General features: G+C 45.7%; 1 protein-coding gene across 1 annotated transcript in view; it reads right to left on the bottom strand.

Moving 5' to 3' along the window:
• LOC144500847 (VPS10 domain-containing receptor SorCS1-like) overlaps window positions 1-10806 on the bottom strand; it is an 868860-nt gene extending 858054 nt beyond the window's left edge. The window contains exon 1 of the mRNA XM_078224322.1: window positions 10708-10806. Within this exon, the coding sequence (XP_078080448.1) occupies window positions 10708-10806 (99 nt within the window). The remainder of the gene's footprint in view (window positions 1-10707) is intronic.
• Between the last annotated feature and the right edge of the window lie 5540 nt (window positions 10807-16346).

Genomic DNA, 16346 nt, shown 5'->3' with positions numbered 1-16346 from the left:
AGCCTGCATGCCTTCTAACTCTTCATTACGTGCAACTTTGACCTCATTATTGCAGGTCAGTGGTCAGTGTTAATGCAGTAAAATGAAATGACGAGTAATATACATGTATTATTTGGAGATTAACACATGAAGGAAACACTCTGTAAAGCATTAATATTTCCTATCATTTCAGCATCAATCAAGAATCTGCTAATCGTCTTATTCTATGTAATTTAGAATTGTGTTCCACTGTTCATTCAGCAGCTCTGCTGGTTAGATTACCATTCACAGTGCTGAGAAGATTGATTTGCAAAATCACAACTGGAAAATTTGCAACGAGAAAGCCCAGTCAGAAAGCATAATGGAACGTAATTGTTTTCACCAAAAGGAATTACTAACCAGCCACAGTTTTATATTTCCAGCTGAACATAAATTTTTCACCAAAAATAATCTTAATAAAGTGTGCCCAGATCCCCCAATGGGAGTAACCAGATTTCTTTAAAAAATTGAAAATGACTTACATAGAAACGAGAAGCAGGAGTAGGCTGTTTGACCCGACCGGACTGTTCCTCCATTCGATGATTGTGGCTGATCAGCAAATTCAGTGTCTTGATCCCTTCTTCCTCCCATATCATAGAAATCATACAAACCCTGCAGAAAGAGGCCATTTGGCTCAGCGAGTCTGCACTGACCACAATCCCACCCAGGCCCTACCCCCATATCCCAACATATTTACCCACTAATCCCTCTAACCTACGCATCTCAGGACATGAAGGACAATTTTTAGCATGGCCAATCAACCTAACCCGCACATCTTTGGACTGTGGGAGGAAACCGGAGCACCCGGAGGAAACCCACACAGACACGAGGAGAATGTGCAAACTCCACACAGACAGTGACCCAAGCCGGGAATCGAACCCAGGTCCCTGGAGCTGTGAAGCAGCAGTGCTAACCACTGTGCTACCGTGCCGCCCAATCCCTTGATATCCCTTGATCCCTTTAGCCCCAAGAGCTATATCTAATTTCTTGATGAAATCAGACAATGTTTTGTCCTCGACTACATTTGGTGGTTGTGAATTCCACACATTCACCACACTCTGGGTGACTTAAAACTATATTGAAAAATGTACTTGTTCATGTACGATAATCAGTTTCTCACTAAATTAAGTGTTTTGTGGAAAAGAAAAGAATCAAACTATGCCTCAGAAAAATGAACACAGTTTTTGGAAGGTGCACAGTTGCTTGGGATTTGCAACCTGTAAGGTGCTGCCTGTTGTGTGTGTGCGCAGCCTGCAGGAAGACCTGGACTATATCCGGGCATGGACTGATAAGTGTCAAGTAACATTTGCGCCACACAAGTGCCAGGAAGTGACCAGAGAGAATATAACCATGAACACCTTGACATTCCATTGTCTTACCACATTGTTGAATCCACCACTACCAACAGCCTGGGGGTTACCAATGACCAGAAACTGAACTGGACTAGCCAAATAAATACTGTGGCTACCAGAGCAAGTCAGAGACTGGGAATGCTGCAGAGAGTAACTCACTACCTGACTCCACAAAGCCTGTCCACCATCTAGAAGGCACAAGTCAGGAGTGTGATAGAATACTCTTCACTTGCCTGGATGCATACAGCTCCAACAACACTCAAGAAGTTTGACAGCATCCAAGACAAACAGCCCATTTGATGGACACCCCATCCACAAACATTCACTCCCCCCCCCAACAGTGTGTACCATCTACAAGATGAACTGCAGGACCTCACTAAGACTCCGAAGGCAACACTTTCCAAACCCATGATCTCCACCATTTAGAAGGACAAGAGCAGCAGACACATGGAAACACTATCATCTGAAGGTTCCCCACCAAGCCACTGACCATCCTGACTTGGAAATATATTACCATTCCATCACTATCTTTGGGTCAAAATCCTGGAACTTCCTATTAGAACCGTGGGTGTACCTACATCACAAGGACTGCAGCGGTTCAAGAAGGGAGCTCGCCACCACCTTCTCAAGGACACTTAGGGATGGGCAATAGTTGCTGGCCTTGCCAGTGGTGCCGACATCGACACAAGTGAATTTAAAAATATAAGATAGTCACTAATAAGTGTAATAATTAAATCAGGAGAAACTTTTTCACTCAGGGTGGACAGAATGTTGAACATGCAACCACATGGAAAAGTCAAGGCGAATATTGTTCATGCACTTAAGAGGGAGCTGGGTGTGAGAGAGGAAGGAATAGAAAGGCATAAGACAATAAGAGTTAGGAGCAGAAGTAGGCTATTTGGCCCATCGAGTCTGCTCCACCATTCAATGAGATCATGATTGATCTGATCTGATAATCCTTAACTCCACTTTCCCACCTTAACCTTTGATCCCCTTACCAATTAAAAATCTATCTCAGCCTTGCACACACTTAACGCCCCTTCAGAGTTCTCTCCGGTAAAGAATTTCACAGATCCACTAACCTCTGAGGGAAGAAATTCCTCCTTATCCATGTCTCAAATGGGTGAACCTTCTCTGGACTGCCTCCAATGCCAGTATATCTTCCCTTAGATAAAGGGACCAAAACTGTTCACAGTATTCCAAGTGTGACCTAACTCATACCTAGTATAGTTTTAGCAAGATTTCCCTATTTTTAAACTCCATTCCCTTTGAAATAAAGGGCAACACTCCATTAGTCTTCCTTATTACCTGCTGAACTCGCATGCTAGCTTTTTGTGATTTATGTATCAGGACCCCCAAATCCCACTGTGCTAGGGCTTTCTGCAGTCTTTCTCCATTTAAATAATATTCAGCTCCTTTATTCTTCTTACCAAAGTGCATAATTTCACATTTTCCTATATTATATTCCATCGAGAATCCTCGAATCCCTACAGCGCGGAAGAAGGCCATTCGGCCCATCAAATCTGCACCAACTCGCCAGCAGAGCATCTTACTCAGGCCCTATCCCCATTACCCCATATATTTACCCTGCTATCCCCTTAAACGACAGACTTTGAGACACTAAGTGGCAATTTAGCACGGTCAATCCCTTTAACCTCATGTATCTACCCCATGGATATGGCCAATCCATGTAACCTGCACATCTTTGGACTGTGGGAGGAAACAGGAGCACCTGGAGGAAACCCACGCAGACACAGGAAGAACGTGCAAACTCCACACAGACAGTCACCTAAGGCCAGAATTGAACCCGGGTCCCTGGCGCTGTGAGGCAGCAGTGCTAACCACTGTGCCACATGCCGCCCATCTGCCAAGTTTTTGTCCATTCAGCTAATCTATCTATATCCCTCAGTAGCCTCTTGTGCCATCTTCACATTTGCCTTCCCATCTATTATCCACAAACTTGGCAAGAGTACATTCACTTCCCTCGTCCAAGTCATTAATATATATTGTAAATAATTATTGCCCTTTGCTGAACCCTGTGTTACACTGTTAGTTTCAGGATGCCATCCTGAAAATGCCCCTCTGATCATCACATTCTGGCTGTGATTTCGCGGTCATGCTAACCACAGGCGCAATTCCCATATTGGCCGCTAAATCTCGAAAGTGGTCAACATTGGGATTTTCACTGGAGGGATTTCAGCTTCTGATCTTCCCCACACCCCCTCTGATGACACGATTGGGTTCACACCCAGAAAGGGCAGGAGTCTGATTTGCATATTTGCCTCCAAGGGAGGCAATGGCCTAGTGGCATTATTGATAGACTATTAATCCAGAAACTCAGCTAGTGTTCTAGGGACCCGGGTTCGAATCTCGCCATGGATGGAATTTGAATTCAATAAAAATATCTGGAATTAAGAATCTACTGATGACCATGAAACCATTGTCGATTGTCAGAAAAACCCATCTGGTTCACTAATGTCCTTTAGGGAAGGAAATCTGCCGTCCTTACCTGGTCTGGCCTTTGCGTGATTCCAGAACCACAGCAATAGGGTTGACTCTCAACTGTCCTCTGAACAAGGGCAACTAGAGATGGGCAATAAATGCTGGCCAGCCAAAGACACCCATGTCCCATGAACGAATAAAAAAAAAACATACTAATATCATTAATGGGCTTGACATCGCTACTTCCGCCTTCAACGTATCTTCCCACCCAACAGGCGTGATGTCGTGTCGACGTGAATCACTACCGGTTGTCAAGAATGAAAAGCAGTTGTGATGACTGCACTGTCGATGCACAGTTAGCTATAGCCCCTGGGTGGTGAGGGACATGCCTAGACAGTACCTTGGCACTACCCCTTGGCAGTGCAAGCCTGGCAGTGCAAACCTGGCAGGCCCTCTGTGAATCCCATTGCAGGGGGTTCTCATTATGTGTGGAGGGGGGCCTGCCCCGATGCTTGTAGGGCGAGAGGAGTGGAGTGTGCTGAAGCTTGTATTGGAGGGAGGAACGGGGGGGATTGTTGGCCTGATGTTACTAGAGGGGGTCCATGGGTGGGGTGGTGGGGGAGTTTATGTTTTTGCACAGATTGGGGTGCCCTTTAAAGATGGTGCCCCTATCTCTGGCTCCATCAGGCCCCGCCCCGCCAGAGCGATGCTGGAAACCCAGATTCGCTGTGCACTGAGTGCCATAGAATCTGGAGAGAAAACTCAGCTGTGCAGCTGGAGAGATACACGTCAGTTTTCAGACTGAAGCTGACACTTCTGGCCATCTTTGTTGAGGGCAAAGTGATAAGGTTTAGTTGAAGAAAGGTGGGTGGAGCCTCATGTGACACTGATATAGATCAGTTGGGTTGATCGACCTCTTTCGACATTCCAAATGCTAGATAATTCTGTGTAAGGTAATGACCTTAGTTTTCCAAACCTTACAAAACTATAGATGTGGCTTTTTTAATCTTGCAAGCCAAAAGCAGATCCATAAACCCTCATCAGCAACTGTACAGTACTTTGCTTGCAACATCAGAAATACAATTGAATATTTGACCCAATTGATATAATGGTTCAGGAATAATATCTTAGACACGAGTCTCAAACTGCACACTGGGCCTAAGGAATTATTCAATGCCTGGAGGATTCATGTTTAAAACATTGAGGCAACATGTAACATTAAGGTTTTATCAGCTAAATCTATTACGGTTTCTTAATATATACACTTGCATGTTCCATATGATATATTTAGAATTATCCATCATACTTCGGGCAATGCACTTTATCACACTTACAACTCTCTATTTAAGCAAAAGAGTCTGATTAAGAGTGAAAGCCAGCTGGCTCTTGCTAGTTTGAGAGAGGTTTCCCCAGCAACAAAAAACATTTACCAAATACCCAATAAGTTTAGAATCATAGAATCCCTACAGTGCAGAAGGAAGCCATTCGGCCCATCGAGTCTACCCCAACCACAATCCCACCCAGGCCCCATCCCCATAACCCCATGCATTTACCCTACCTAGTCCCCTTGACACTAAGGGGCAATTTAGCATGGCCAATCCATCTAACCCACACATCTTTGGACTGTGGGAGGAAACTGAAGCACCCGGAGGAAACCCACGCAGACATAGGGAGAATGTGCAGACTCCACACAGACAGTGACCGAAGCCAGGAATCGAACCCGGGTCCCTGGCGCTGCGAGGCAGATGTTCGGCTCACTGGTCTGTAATTCCCTGGATATCCTCTTCTACCCTTCTTAAAAAGCAGAGTGACGTGAACAATTTTCCAATCCAGGGGGACAATCCTGAATCTAGGGAACTCTGAACGATTGTAGTTAGGGTTCAACAATGTGCTATCCTACTTCCTTTAACACCCTCAGATGGAAACTATCAGGTTCTGGGAATTTGTCACTTTTTAGTTTAATTAATTTCCTCATTATTGATGTTTCATTGATGTGAATTATATTTAATTCCTTGTCCCTGATCCACTATTAATTTCCTTGGGACATCCGGCAAGCTCTCCCCCTTTTCTGCTGTAAATACTGAGGCAAAGAAATTATTTAACATATCTGCTATTTTCCCATAGTCATTATCAATGAACAGATTCTTCCCTGCTGCTGTCAGACTTTTGAATGGACTTACCTTGCATTAAGTTGATCTTTCTCGACACCCTAGCTATGACTGTAACACTACATTCTGCACTCTCTCGTTTCCTTCTCTATGAATGGTATGCTTTGTCTGTTTAGCACGCAACAAACAATACTTTTCACTGCATGTTAATACATGTGACAATAATAAATCAAATCAAATCAATGTCCTTGTTTTCAGTTTTTAGTGGGCTGACATTGCTCCTGACCACCCTCCTTCTCACTTCAGTAACTATAACATTTCTTCTTATTGATCTTGATGTCCCTTGCAAGTCTCCTTTCATAATCCCTTTTAGTAGCTCTCGTAAGCTGCTTTGTGGCCTGAATTGAAGATTGGCTGGTTGGCAGAAAACAGAGAGTATGCAAAATGTGTCCTTGCCTGGTTGGGACAAGTCAAGTCCTGCCAGGGGCCTGTGCTGGGGCATCAGCAATTTACATCAATGTACATCAGTTTCTAGTCTGATGGAACCGTTCCAAAATCCAACGAATTTTGAAAAAATAACACCATTGCATCTAGTATCTCACGAGCCAATTCTTGTAGTTGGCTAATGGTGAAATTTGAATTCAATAAAGACAGCTGGAATTGAAAATCTAATAATGATGAGATTACTGTCAATTGTCGTAAAAACCCATCTGGTTCACCAATGTTCTTTAGAGAAGGAAATCTGCCGTTCTTACCCAGTCTGGACTACATGTGATTGCAGACCCACAGCAATGAGATTGACTTTTAATTGCCCCTCCGAAATGGCCTAGCAAGCCATTCAATTCAAGGGGCAATTAGGAATAGGCATCAAATGCTGGCCCAGCCTGCAATGCCCACAACTCATGAAAGAATAAAGAAATATTTAGAAGGTAGCAAAGGCGTGGCAGCTAAATTTATGGATGACACAAAGATAGGTAGGAAAGTATGCCATGAAGAAGATAAATGGAATTTGCAGATGGAGACAAATAGAATCACGAGATCATAGAATCACAAAAGTGCAGAATGAGGCCCATCGGGTCTGCACTGATTCTTCAAAAGAACATCCCACCCTGACCCTCCCTCCCACCCTATCCCCGTAACCCCATGTCCAATCCATCTAACCTACATATCTTGAGACACAAAGGGGCAATTTAGCATGGCCAACCAACTTAACCTGCACGTCTTCGGATTGTGGAAGGAAACCAGAGTGCCCGGAGGCAAACCACGCAGACACGGGGAGAACAGACAGTGACCTGAGGCCAGAATTGAACCCAGGCGCTGTCAGGCAGCAGAGCTAAACACTGTGCTATCGTGCCACCACACTAGGTAGGTTGAGTGAGTGGGCAAAATTTGACAAATGGAGTATAACCTGAGAAAATATCAAGTTGTTCATTTTGGCAGGAAGAATGCAAAGGCAGAACATTCCTTAACTGGAGAAGGACTACAGAATGCCAATGTGCAGAGGGATCTAGGTGCTGTTGTTCATGAGTCACAAATAATTAGTATGCAGGCACAGGTTAATGGAATGTTAAACCAAAAGAGAAAATGCTGGAAAATCTCAGCAGGCCTGGCTGCATCTGTACGGAGTGAAAAGAGCTGATGTTTTGAGTCCAGACGACACTTTGTTAAAGTTGGGCTTTGACAAAGGATCACCTGGACTCGAAACGTCAGCTCTTTTCTCTCCTTACAGATGCTGCCAGGCCTGCTGAGATTTTCCAGCATTTTCTCTTTTGGTTTCAGATTCCAGCATCCGCAGTAATGTGCTTTTAATGGAATGTTATCCTTTATTATGAGAGGAACTGAAGCTAAAAGTACAGATAATAAAACAAAATGCTGCGGATGCTGGAAATCTGAAATAAAAACAGAAAATACTGGATAAAATCTGCAGGCCTGGCAGCATCTACGGCGAGAAACGGAGAGGTAACGTTTCAGATCTAAATGATCCATCGACAGAACTGAAGCTAGGTAGAAATGTGAAGAATTATACAGTTGCAAAAGGGGCGATGGAAATGGGGCGGAATAGAAGATCAGGGCTAGGTCAGAGCAAAGGAGATGTAGTCACATTTGTTCTGGATATAACACAATGGGGAGTGTTAATGGTGCCAATACGGGTGAAGGGTGTTAATAGCAACATAAGGTGAGATAGCAGAATGGGTTAATGGGAGTAACTGAACAGCCAGAGTTCGGTGGCCAAGTGGGGGAGGGGAGAGGTGGGGTTGTGTTGGAGCACATCAGGGAGCTGAAAAACAAGCGAATGAATAAAAATAACCATCTCCACACCACAAATGAATTTAAAAAAAACAATGTCTTGGTTTAATATGTCCACTGATAGATGCCACCTCCTCCAGCGCTCCCTCAGTACCGCACTACAAGTGTCAGGCCGGATTTTCCGGTCTTGCCTGCCACGGGAATTGTCGCAGGAAAATTTGACAGACCAGCCAATGGTCCATTGAATTCAGGCGGGAATTTCTGGCCTCGCAACAGGCTGAACCAGAATAACCTATCTCCCTACCCCACCCCCACCCCCTCCCCCTCCCCCTCCCCCTCCCCTCCCCCTCCCCTCCCACACCCCCTCCCCCTCCCCTCCCACACCCCCTCCCCTTCCCCCTCCCCTTCCTCTCCCCCTCCCCCTCCCGCCCCTTCCCCCTCCCCCGCCCCTTCCCCCTCCCCCTCCCCTCTGAGGCTTGAACCTAGAACCTCCTGCCTCAAAGGTGACGATGCTAGCAATGAGCATTGTCTGACATCTACCAGCAGATTTGACAAAAAGAAATGTCATCGATTACATCAGTAGAAGGACCAAGGCGACGCGAAGTGACCAGGGGTGATGGGGTGGGAAGGAAATCAAAGGTTGGGCCCCTGAAGATAAGCCGTGCTCCTACTGAATGATGGAGTAGCCTCAATGGGTCAAATGACTAATGCCTCCTTCTACCTCTTATGTTCTTGCAACAGCCTCAAGGGGCTGAATGGTCTCCTCCTGTCCCTACATTCTCCCTGTCCAGGAACCATATACATGGTTGCTCATTTTGTACCGATCGCTGACAAGACTCAGTGGTAGGGAAGTTGGAGGACAAAATCATGTTGTTTTTACTGCAAAGTTTGTTTTTTTTCCAGGACTTTAGTACATGCACCCCGCCGCCCAAAATAAAAGTTGTTTCTTTCCCCTGAATTCCACTCATAAGCAATCGCCTGCCTTCCACATTCCATTTGCATTCTCTACTCGATTTTCATTTAACCTCCATGGAGTTCCTTTGAGATGTTGTTCTGATCATTTTTTTTGCCTGAAAGGCAATCTGCCATTTCAGCAAATTAGACTTTACCATATAAAAACCTCATGCATTTCATCAATCTGGCATTCACACATAGCACTATTGATTTTAAAGTCTGTAATTCCAACAATGAGCTACAAAACTGATAAAGTTTCCCAGCCTGAATGTAATGAATGGTTAGAACGAGTGAATAAATCCTTTTGGAGAATCAAGTTTTATTAATAAAAACCAGTCGGGGTGAAAAACACACACTATTAGAGGATTACACACTGTGAGAAAGGAGCACAAAACATATTAGTGATTTTCCTTAGGTCAAAAGCTATCGTGCTTCTCAATGCCTACCTATTGAGAAACACTGTCATACTCTTGATAACGTCTTCCCTTTTCTCTCATTTCCAAAGAACAAAGAACAAAGAAAATTACAGCACAGGAACAGGCCCTTCGGCCCTCCAAGCCTGCACCGACCATGCTGCCCAACTGAACTAAAATCCCCAACCCTTCCAAGGGCCATATCCCTTTATTCCCATTCTATTCATGTATTTGTCAAGACGCCCCTTAAAAGTCACTATTGTATCTGCTCCCACTACCTCCCCCGGCAGCTAATTCCAGGTACCTACAACCCTCTGTGTAAAATAATCTGCCTCGTACACCTCCTTTAAACCTTGCCCCTCGCACTTTAAACCTATGACCCCTAGTCATAGAAATCATAGAAACCCTACAGTACAGAAAGAGGCCACTTGGCCCATCGAGTCTGCACCGACCACAATCCCACCCAGGCCCTACCCCCATATCCCTACATATTTTACCCACTAATCCCTCTAATCTACACATCCCAGGACACTAAGGGGCACTTTTCGCATGGCCAATCAACCTAACCCGCACATCTTTGGACTGTGGGAGGAAACCGGAGCACCCGGAGGAAACCCACGCAGACACGAGGAGAATGTGCAAACTCCACACAGGTAATTGACTCTTCCACCCTGGGAAAAGGCTTCTGACTATCCACTTTGTCCATGCCTCTCATAATCTTGTAGACTTCTATCAGGTCACCCCTCAACCTCCGTCATTCCAGTGAGTACAAACCAAGTTTCTCCAACCTCTCCTCATAGCTGATGCCCTCCATACCAGGCAACATCCTGGTAAATCTTTGCTGTACCCTCTCCAAAACCTCCACATCCTTCTGGTAGTGTGGCGACCAGAATTGAACACTATATTCCAAGTGCAGCCTAACTAAGGTTCTATAAAGCTGCAACATGACTTGCCAATGTTCAAACTCAATGCCCCGGCCGATGAAGGCAAGCATGCCGTATGCCTTCTTGACTACCTTCTCCACCTGCATTGCCACTTTCGTGACCTGTGTACCTGTACATCCAGATCCCTTTGCCGATCAATACTCTTAAGGATTCTGCCCTTTACTGTATATTTCCTATCTCTATTAGACCTGCCACAGCCCTCCATTCAGAAACGCACCCTTCCACTGCTTCCCTCTGTCTTCTTTGACCGATGAATGAACACCGCTCGACAATCACCAGGCAAGACTGTTCTCTTCCTGTCGGGGAACACTTCAGCGGTCACGGGCATTCGGCCTCTGATCTTCAGGTAAGCGTTCTCCAAGGCGGCCTTCACGAAACACGACAGCGCAGAGTCGCTGAGCAGAGAGTGATAGCCAAGTTCCGCACACATTAGGACGGCCTCAACCGGGATCTTGGGTTCATGTCACACTATCTGTAACCCCCCAACTTGCCTGGACTTGCAAAATCTCACTAACTTTCCTGTCTGGAAACAATACACATCTCTTTAACCTGTGCTTAATGTTCTCTCCACTCACATTGTCTGTACCTTTAAGACTTGATTAGCTGTAAAGACTCACATTCCAATCATTATTCATGTAAATTGAGTTTGTGTCTTTGTACGCCCTGTTTGTGATCAGAACTCCCACCCACCTGACGAAGGAACAGCCAGTTCCGAAAGCATGTGGCGTTTGCCACAAATAAACCTGTTGGACTTTAACCTGGTGTTGTGAGACTTCTTACATCTTTGACCGAGCCAGTTTTGTATCCACATTGCCAGCTCACCTCTGATCCCATGCGACTTCACCTTCTGCGCCAGTCTGCCATGAGGGACCTTGTCAAAGGCCTTACTGAAGTCCATGCAGACAACATCCACTGCCCTACCTCATCAATCGTCTTCATTACTTCCTCGAAAAACTCGACCAAGTTAGTGAGATACGACCTCCCCTTCACAAAACCATGTTGCCTCTCACTAATACGTCCACTTATTTCCAAGTGGGAATAAATCCTGTCTCGAAGAATCGTCTCCAATAATTTCCCTACCACTGATGTAAGTTGACCAGGTTGACTCTTCTCAGGGGTGCAACAGCTGTATAGCCTTGGCGAGCCTTGATTATCCACTATGGTACCATAATCCTGGCCTTGCCCAGCGTCTACACAGCCCACTTTCCACAGGAAATGCTGGAACAGGAATCAGCAGCTCACATCATGGCACAGTGGTTAGCACTGCTGCCTCACAGTGCCAGGGAGCCGGGTTCGATTCCTGGCTTGGGTCACTGTCTGTGTGGAGTCTGCACATTCTCCCTGTGTCTGCGTGGGTTTTACACTGCAGCTGTCAGGAGTCTCCAATGGAGTCTGGAAGGCCCCTTGGCTGTTTGAGGAGGTTCGAACCAGTCAGATTAACTTTAAAGTTTAGTTATTAGTGTCACAAGTAGGCTTACATTAACACTGCAATGAAATTATTGTGAAAATCCCCTAGTCGCCCCACTCCGGCGCCTGTTAGGGTACACTGAAGGAGAATTTAGCACGGCCAATGCACCAAACCAGCATGTCTTTCAGACTGTGGGAGGAAACTGGAGCACCCGGAGGAAACCCACGGAGACAAGGGGAGAACGTACAGACTCCGCACAGATGGTGACCCAAGCCGGGAATCGAACCCGGGTCCCTGGCACTGTAGGGCAGCAGTGCTAACCCACTGTGCCACCGTGCTGCCCAAGGGTCATTGTCAATCTGAAATGTTGGGGGGGGGAGGGGATTTTCCAGTCCCGGCAAGCATCATCACGGGCGGGACTGGAAAATTTTGGAGAGGTGTTCCTGAAAGTTAGTGTTGGCAGCCAGAAAATCTGTTTTCTTCCACAGACGCTGCCTGACCTGCTAACATTTCCAGCATTTTCAGTATTTATTCCATGAGAAAAGAATGAGACTTATTTCATCACTGCAAAGCATATGGTCCCTATCTGACTAGTGACAGCACAGATAAACATCTGTCCAAGTCTACTCAACGTGAAAATTTAATTCAGAAACCAAACTCAGCTTCATGGAGCATTCATTATGGGTATGCAGTGCTTTTGATTACTTTTGGATGTGATGCATATAATTTTACTCTGGCTATTGTGCGCAGCATGCTGCCACTAGCGCTATGCAATACCTGGCAGAATGATAAAACATTTCAAAATAAAATTGTCCTTGAAGGTATGGTCAACACTGGCGGCACAGCGGTTAGCACTGCTGCCTCACGACGCCAGGGACCCAAGGTTCGATGCCTGGCTTGGATCACTGTCTGTGCGGAGTCTACACGTTCTCCCCATGTCTGCGTGGGTTTCCTCCGGGTGCTTCGGTTTCCTCCCACAGTCCGAAGGATGTGCTGGCTAGATGCATTGGCCGTGCTAAATTCTCCCTCAGTGTCCCTGAACAGGTGCCAGAGTGTGGTGACTAGGGGATTTTCATTGTAACTTGATTGCAGTGTTAATGTAAGCCTTTTGGTGACGAATAAATTAACTTTAACTTTTTAACTTCAGTCAAGCTCTGGCGAAGGGTCATCTGGATTCGAAACGTTGGCTCGATTCTCTCTCCACAGATGCTGTCAGACCTGCTGAACTTTTTCAGCATTTTCTGTTCATGTTTCAGATCCCAGTATTTTGCTTTTATCTTAGTCAATCAATTGTGCTTTTCTTTAACCAGCTTGAATTAATTATAGTCTTTGGCAATTCCTGACGAGTAGTCACACTCTGTTCATGATGTACCTTCCACATTTAATTGGTAAATGCAAAGAGTTTGATTTTGTTTGACTTTTTGATTTCATAGAAGAATCATAGAAACCCTACAGTGCAGAAAGAGGCCATTCGGCCCATCGAGTCTGCACCGAACACAATCCCTCCCAGGCCCTATCCCCATATCCCCACATATTTACCCGCTAATCTACGCATCCCGGGACACTAAGGGGCAATTTAGCATGGCCAACTAACCTAACCCGCACATCTTTGGACTGTGGGAGGAAACCGGAGCACCCGGAGGAAACCCACGCAGACACAGGAAGAATGTGCAAACTCCACACAGACAGTGACCCGAGCCAGGAATCGAACCCAGGTCCCTGGAGCTGTGAAGCAGCAGTGCTAACCACTGTGCTACCGTGCCGCCCATTTGATTTATTATTGTCACATACATTAGTATACAGTGAAAAGCATTGCTTCCTGCTCACTATACAAAGCATACCGTACATAGAGAAGGAAAGGAGAGAGTTCAGAATGTAGTGCTACAGTCATAGCTCGGATGTAGAGAAAGATCAACTTAATGTGAGGCAGGTCCATTCTAAAGTCTGATGGCAGCAGGGAAGAAGCTGCTTTTGAGTCGGTTGGTACATGACCTCAGACTTTTGTATCTTTTTCCTGATGGAAGAAGGTGGAAGAGAGAATGTCCGAGGTGCGTGGGGTCCTTAATTATGCTGCACATGTGGGAACATTAATATTCATTTAAAATGGGGTGGACCACATCAAGGCTGACACCAATGTCAGCAAGAAGGATCCGCTGAGTGATCCGACAGTATGGAGCCTCCAAGGTTCGACCTACCTCAAAACCAAGGCCCTATTCTCAACAGAGTGCACTCCCCAAGCAAGGCCATCACGCCCCCTCACCCACACAAATGGAATTGCAAAGACGGCCCAACACGTGACTGTTCCAGCTTGGACCGGTCGCCATATTGTGAGTGAATGTGGCAGACAACAATCTTCCACAGCATTCAAGACAATTCAACAGACAGCACACAGTGCTGTGCCCTGGCAGTCAACTTGGCCTTAAGACATGTAAAGCTTCAGGGTGTCATATGCGTCGCTGCAGAACAGCACACAGCCAGAGTTACCTCTGACGTAAGAACTACCAGAGTCAGCGTGAGAGATAACAAAGACTTGCGCTGGAATTTTATCGCCCCGCCCTCCACTGGAATCGGAGCGGATGAGGGGCGGACCATGGAAATGTCCGTTGATCTCGGGCAGGATTTTACAGTTTCGGGACCGTAAAATCCCGCCTTTGGTCTTATATGAGCCTTTCACAACCTCAGAATGTCCCTAAGTACTTTATAGCCAGTAAAGTACTCTTGAAGTATAGTCATTATTGGAACATAGTAACACAGCAGCCAATTTGCACACAGCAAGATCCCACATGCATTATGATAGTGAACGGATAAACTGTGCTTTCTTTTCCAATGTAATGTCGAAGAATCATTGAATCCCCACAGTGCAGAAGGAGGACATTCAGCCCATCGAGTCTGTACTGACCACAATCCCAACCAGGCCCTAATCCTGTCACCCCATATATTTACCCTGCTAATCCCCCTGACACGAGGATCAATTTAGTCTGGCCAATCAACCTAATCTGCACATCTTTGGACTGTGGCAGGAAACCGGAGCACCCGGAGGAAACCCACGCACTGGCAGAACGTGCAAACTCCACACAGACAGTGGCCCGAGGTCAGAATTGAACCCGGGGTCCCTAGCGCTGAAAGGTAGCAGTGCTAATCACTGTGCTGCACTGTCAGCTGAGGAATAAATATTTGCCGGGACACATTGTTCTTCTGCAAAAAGAAATACCCTGGGGCCTTTTCAGTTGAGCTGAGAGAGCTGGTGTGATGCTTCGTCTGAGAGACAACGCCTCCAATCCAACAGTGCACTCTGTACTGGAGGGTCTGCCCAGATTTTATGCTCATGTTTCCCAAGCTTCAAAGCTCTTACTGTCAAAGGCAGTGAAACCCTTCTGGAATAAAGGTTTCACCTGGTGCCACCAGCTGAAACTGGCAGTGGCAGCATGGTTGGCACCATTGACATTCTGGGTTGCCAGTTTGGATCAGGCTAACAGTGCTTTTTTGGGCAATGATGCTGAAGTCTAACTTAAGTCTAATGGCAGGTGAAAGAACATTGGACACTCATAGCCTTCCCTCTGTTTCTGAATCGTACTCACTTGAACCAATGAACTAGGTATGTTCATTCCCTGTTTTGCTTGGAACTATTTGACAAAGCTGAATTCAGTTCTGATTATGGGATATATCATCACTGCACTTTGCTTTATTATTGTAACATACCATATAACGCTGAACAGATTGTAATTGCACACTATAGTTACTCTTTCAATTTCTCATCCTCTTCCTTTCCTGAAACATCTGATTCTACATCAATGGGGATGAAGTAGAAAGGGTCGAGAGCTTCAAGTTTTCAGGTGTCCAGATCACCTACAACCTGTCCTGGTCCCCCCATGCCGACACTATAGTCAAGAAAGCCCACCAACGCCTCTACTTTCTCAGAAGACTAAGAAAATTTGGCATGTCAGCTACGACTCTCACCAACTTTTACAGATGCACCATAGAAAGCATTCTTTCTGGTTGTATCACAGCTTGGTATGGCTCCTGCTCTGCCCAAGACTGCAAGAAACTACAAAAGGTTGTGAATGTAGCCCAATCCATCACGCAAACCAGCCTCCCATCCATTGACTCTGTCTACACTTCTCGCTGCCTCGGCAAAGCAGCCAGCATAATTAAGGACCCCACGCACCCCAGACATTCTCTCTTCTACCTTCTTCCATCAGGAAAAAGATACAAAGTCTGTGGTCACGTACCAACCGACTCAAGGACAGCTTCTTCCCTGCTACTGTCAGACTTTTGAATGGACTTACCTTGCATTAAGATGATCTTTCTCTACACCCTAACTATGACTGTAACACTACAATCTGCACTCTCTCATTTCCTTCTCTATGAACGTTATGCTTTGTCTGTATAGCGCACAAGAAACAATACTTTTCACTGTACGTTAATACATGTGACAATAATAAATCAAATTAAATCAAATC

This window comes from Mustelus asterias, chromosome 11 (genome assembly GCF_964213995.1).
Source record: "Mustelus asterias chromosome 11, sMusAst1.hap1.1, whole genome shotgun sequence".
Taxonomy (NCBI): Eukaryota; Metazoa; Chordata; class Chondrichthyes; order Carcharhiniformes; family Triakidae; genus Mustelus; species Mustelus asterias.
The sequence above is the reverse complement of the archived record's forward strand: the minus strand, read 5'-3'. Positions and strand labels throughout refer to the sequence as shown.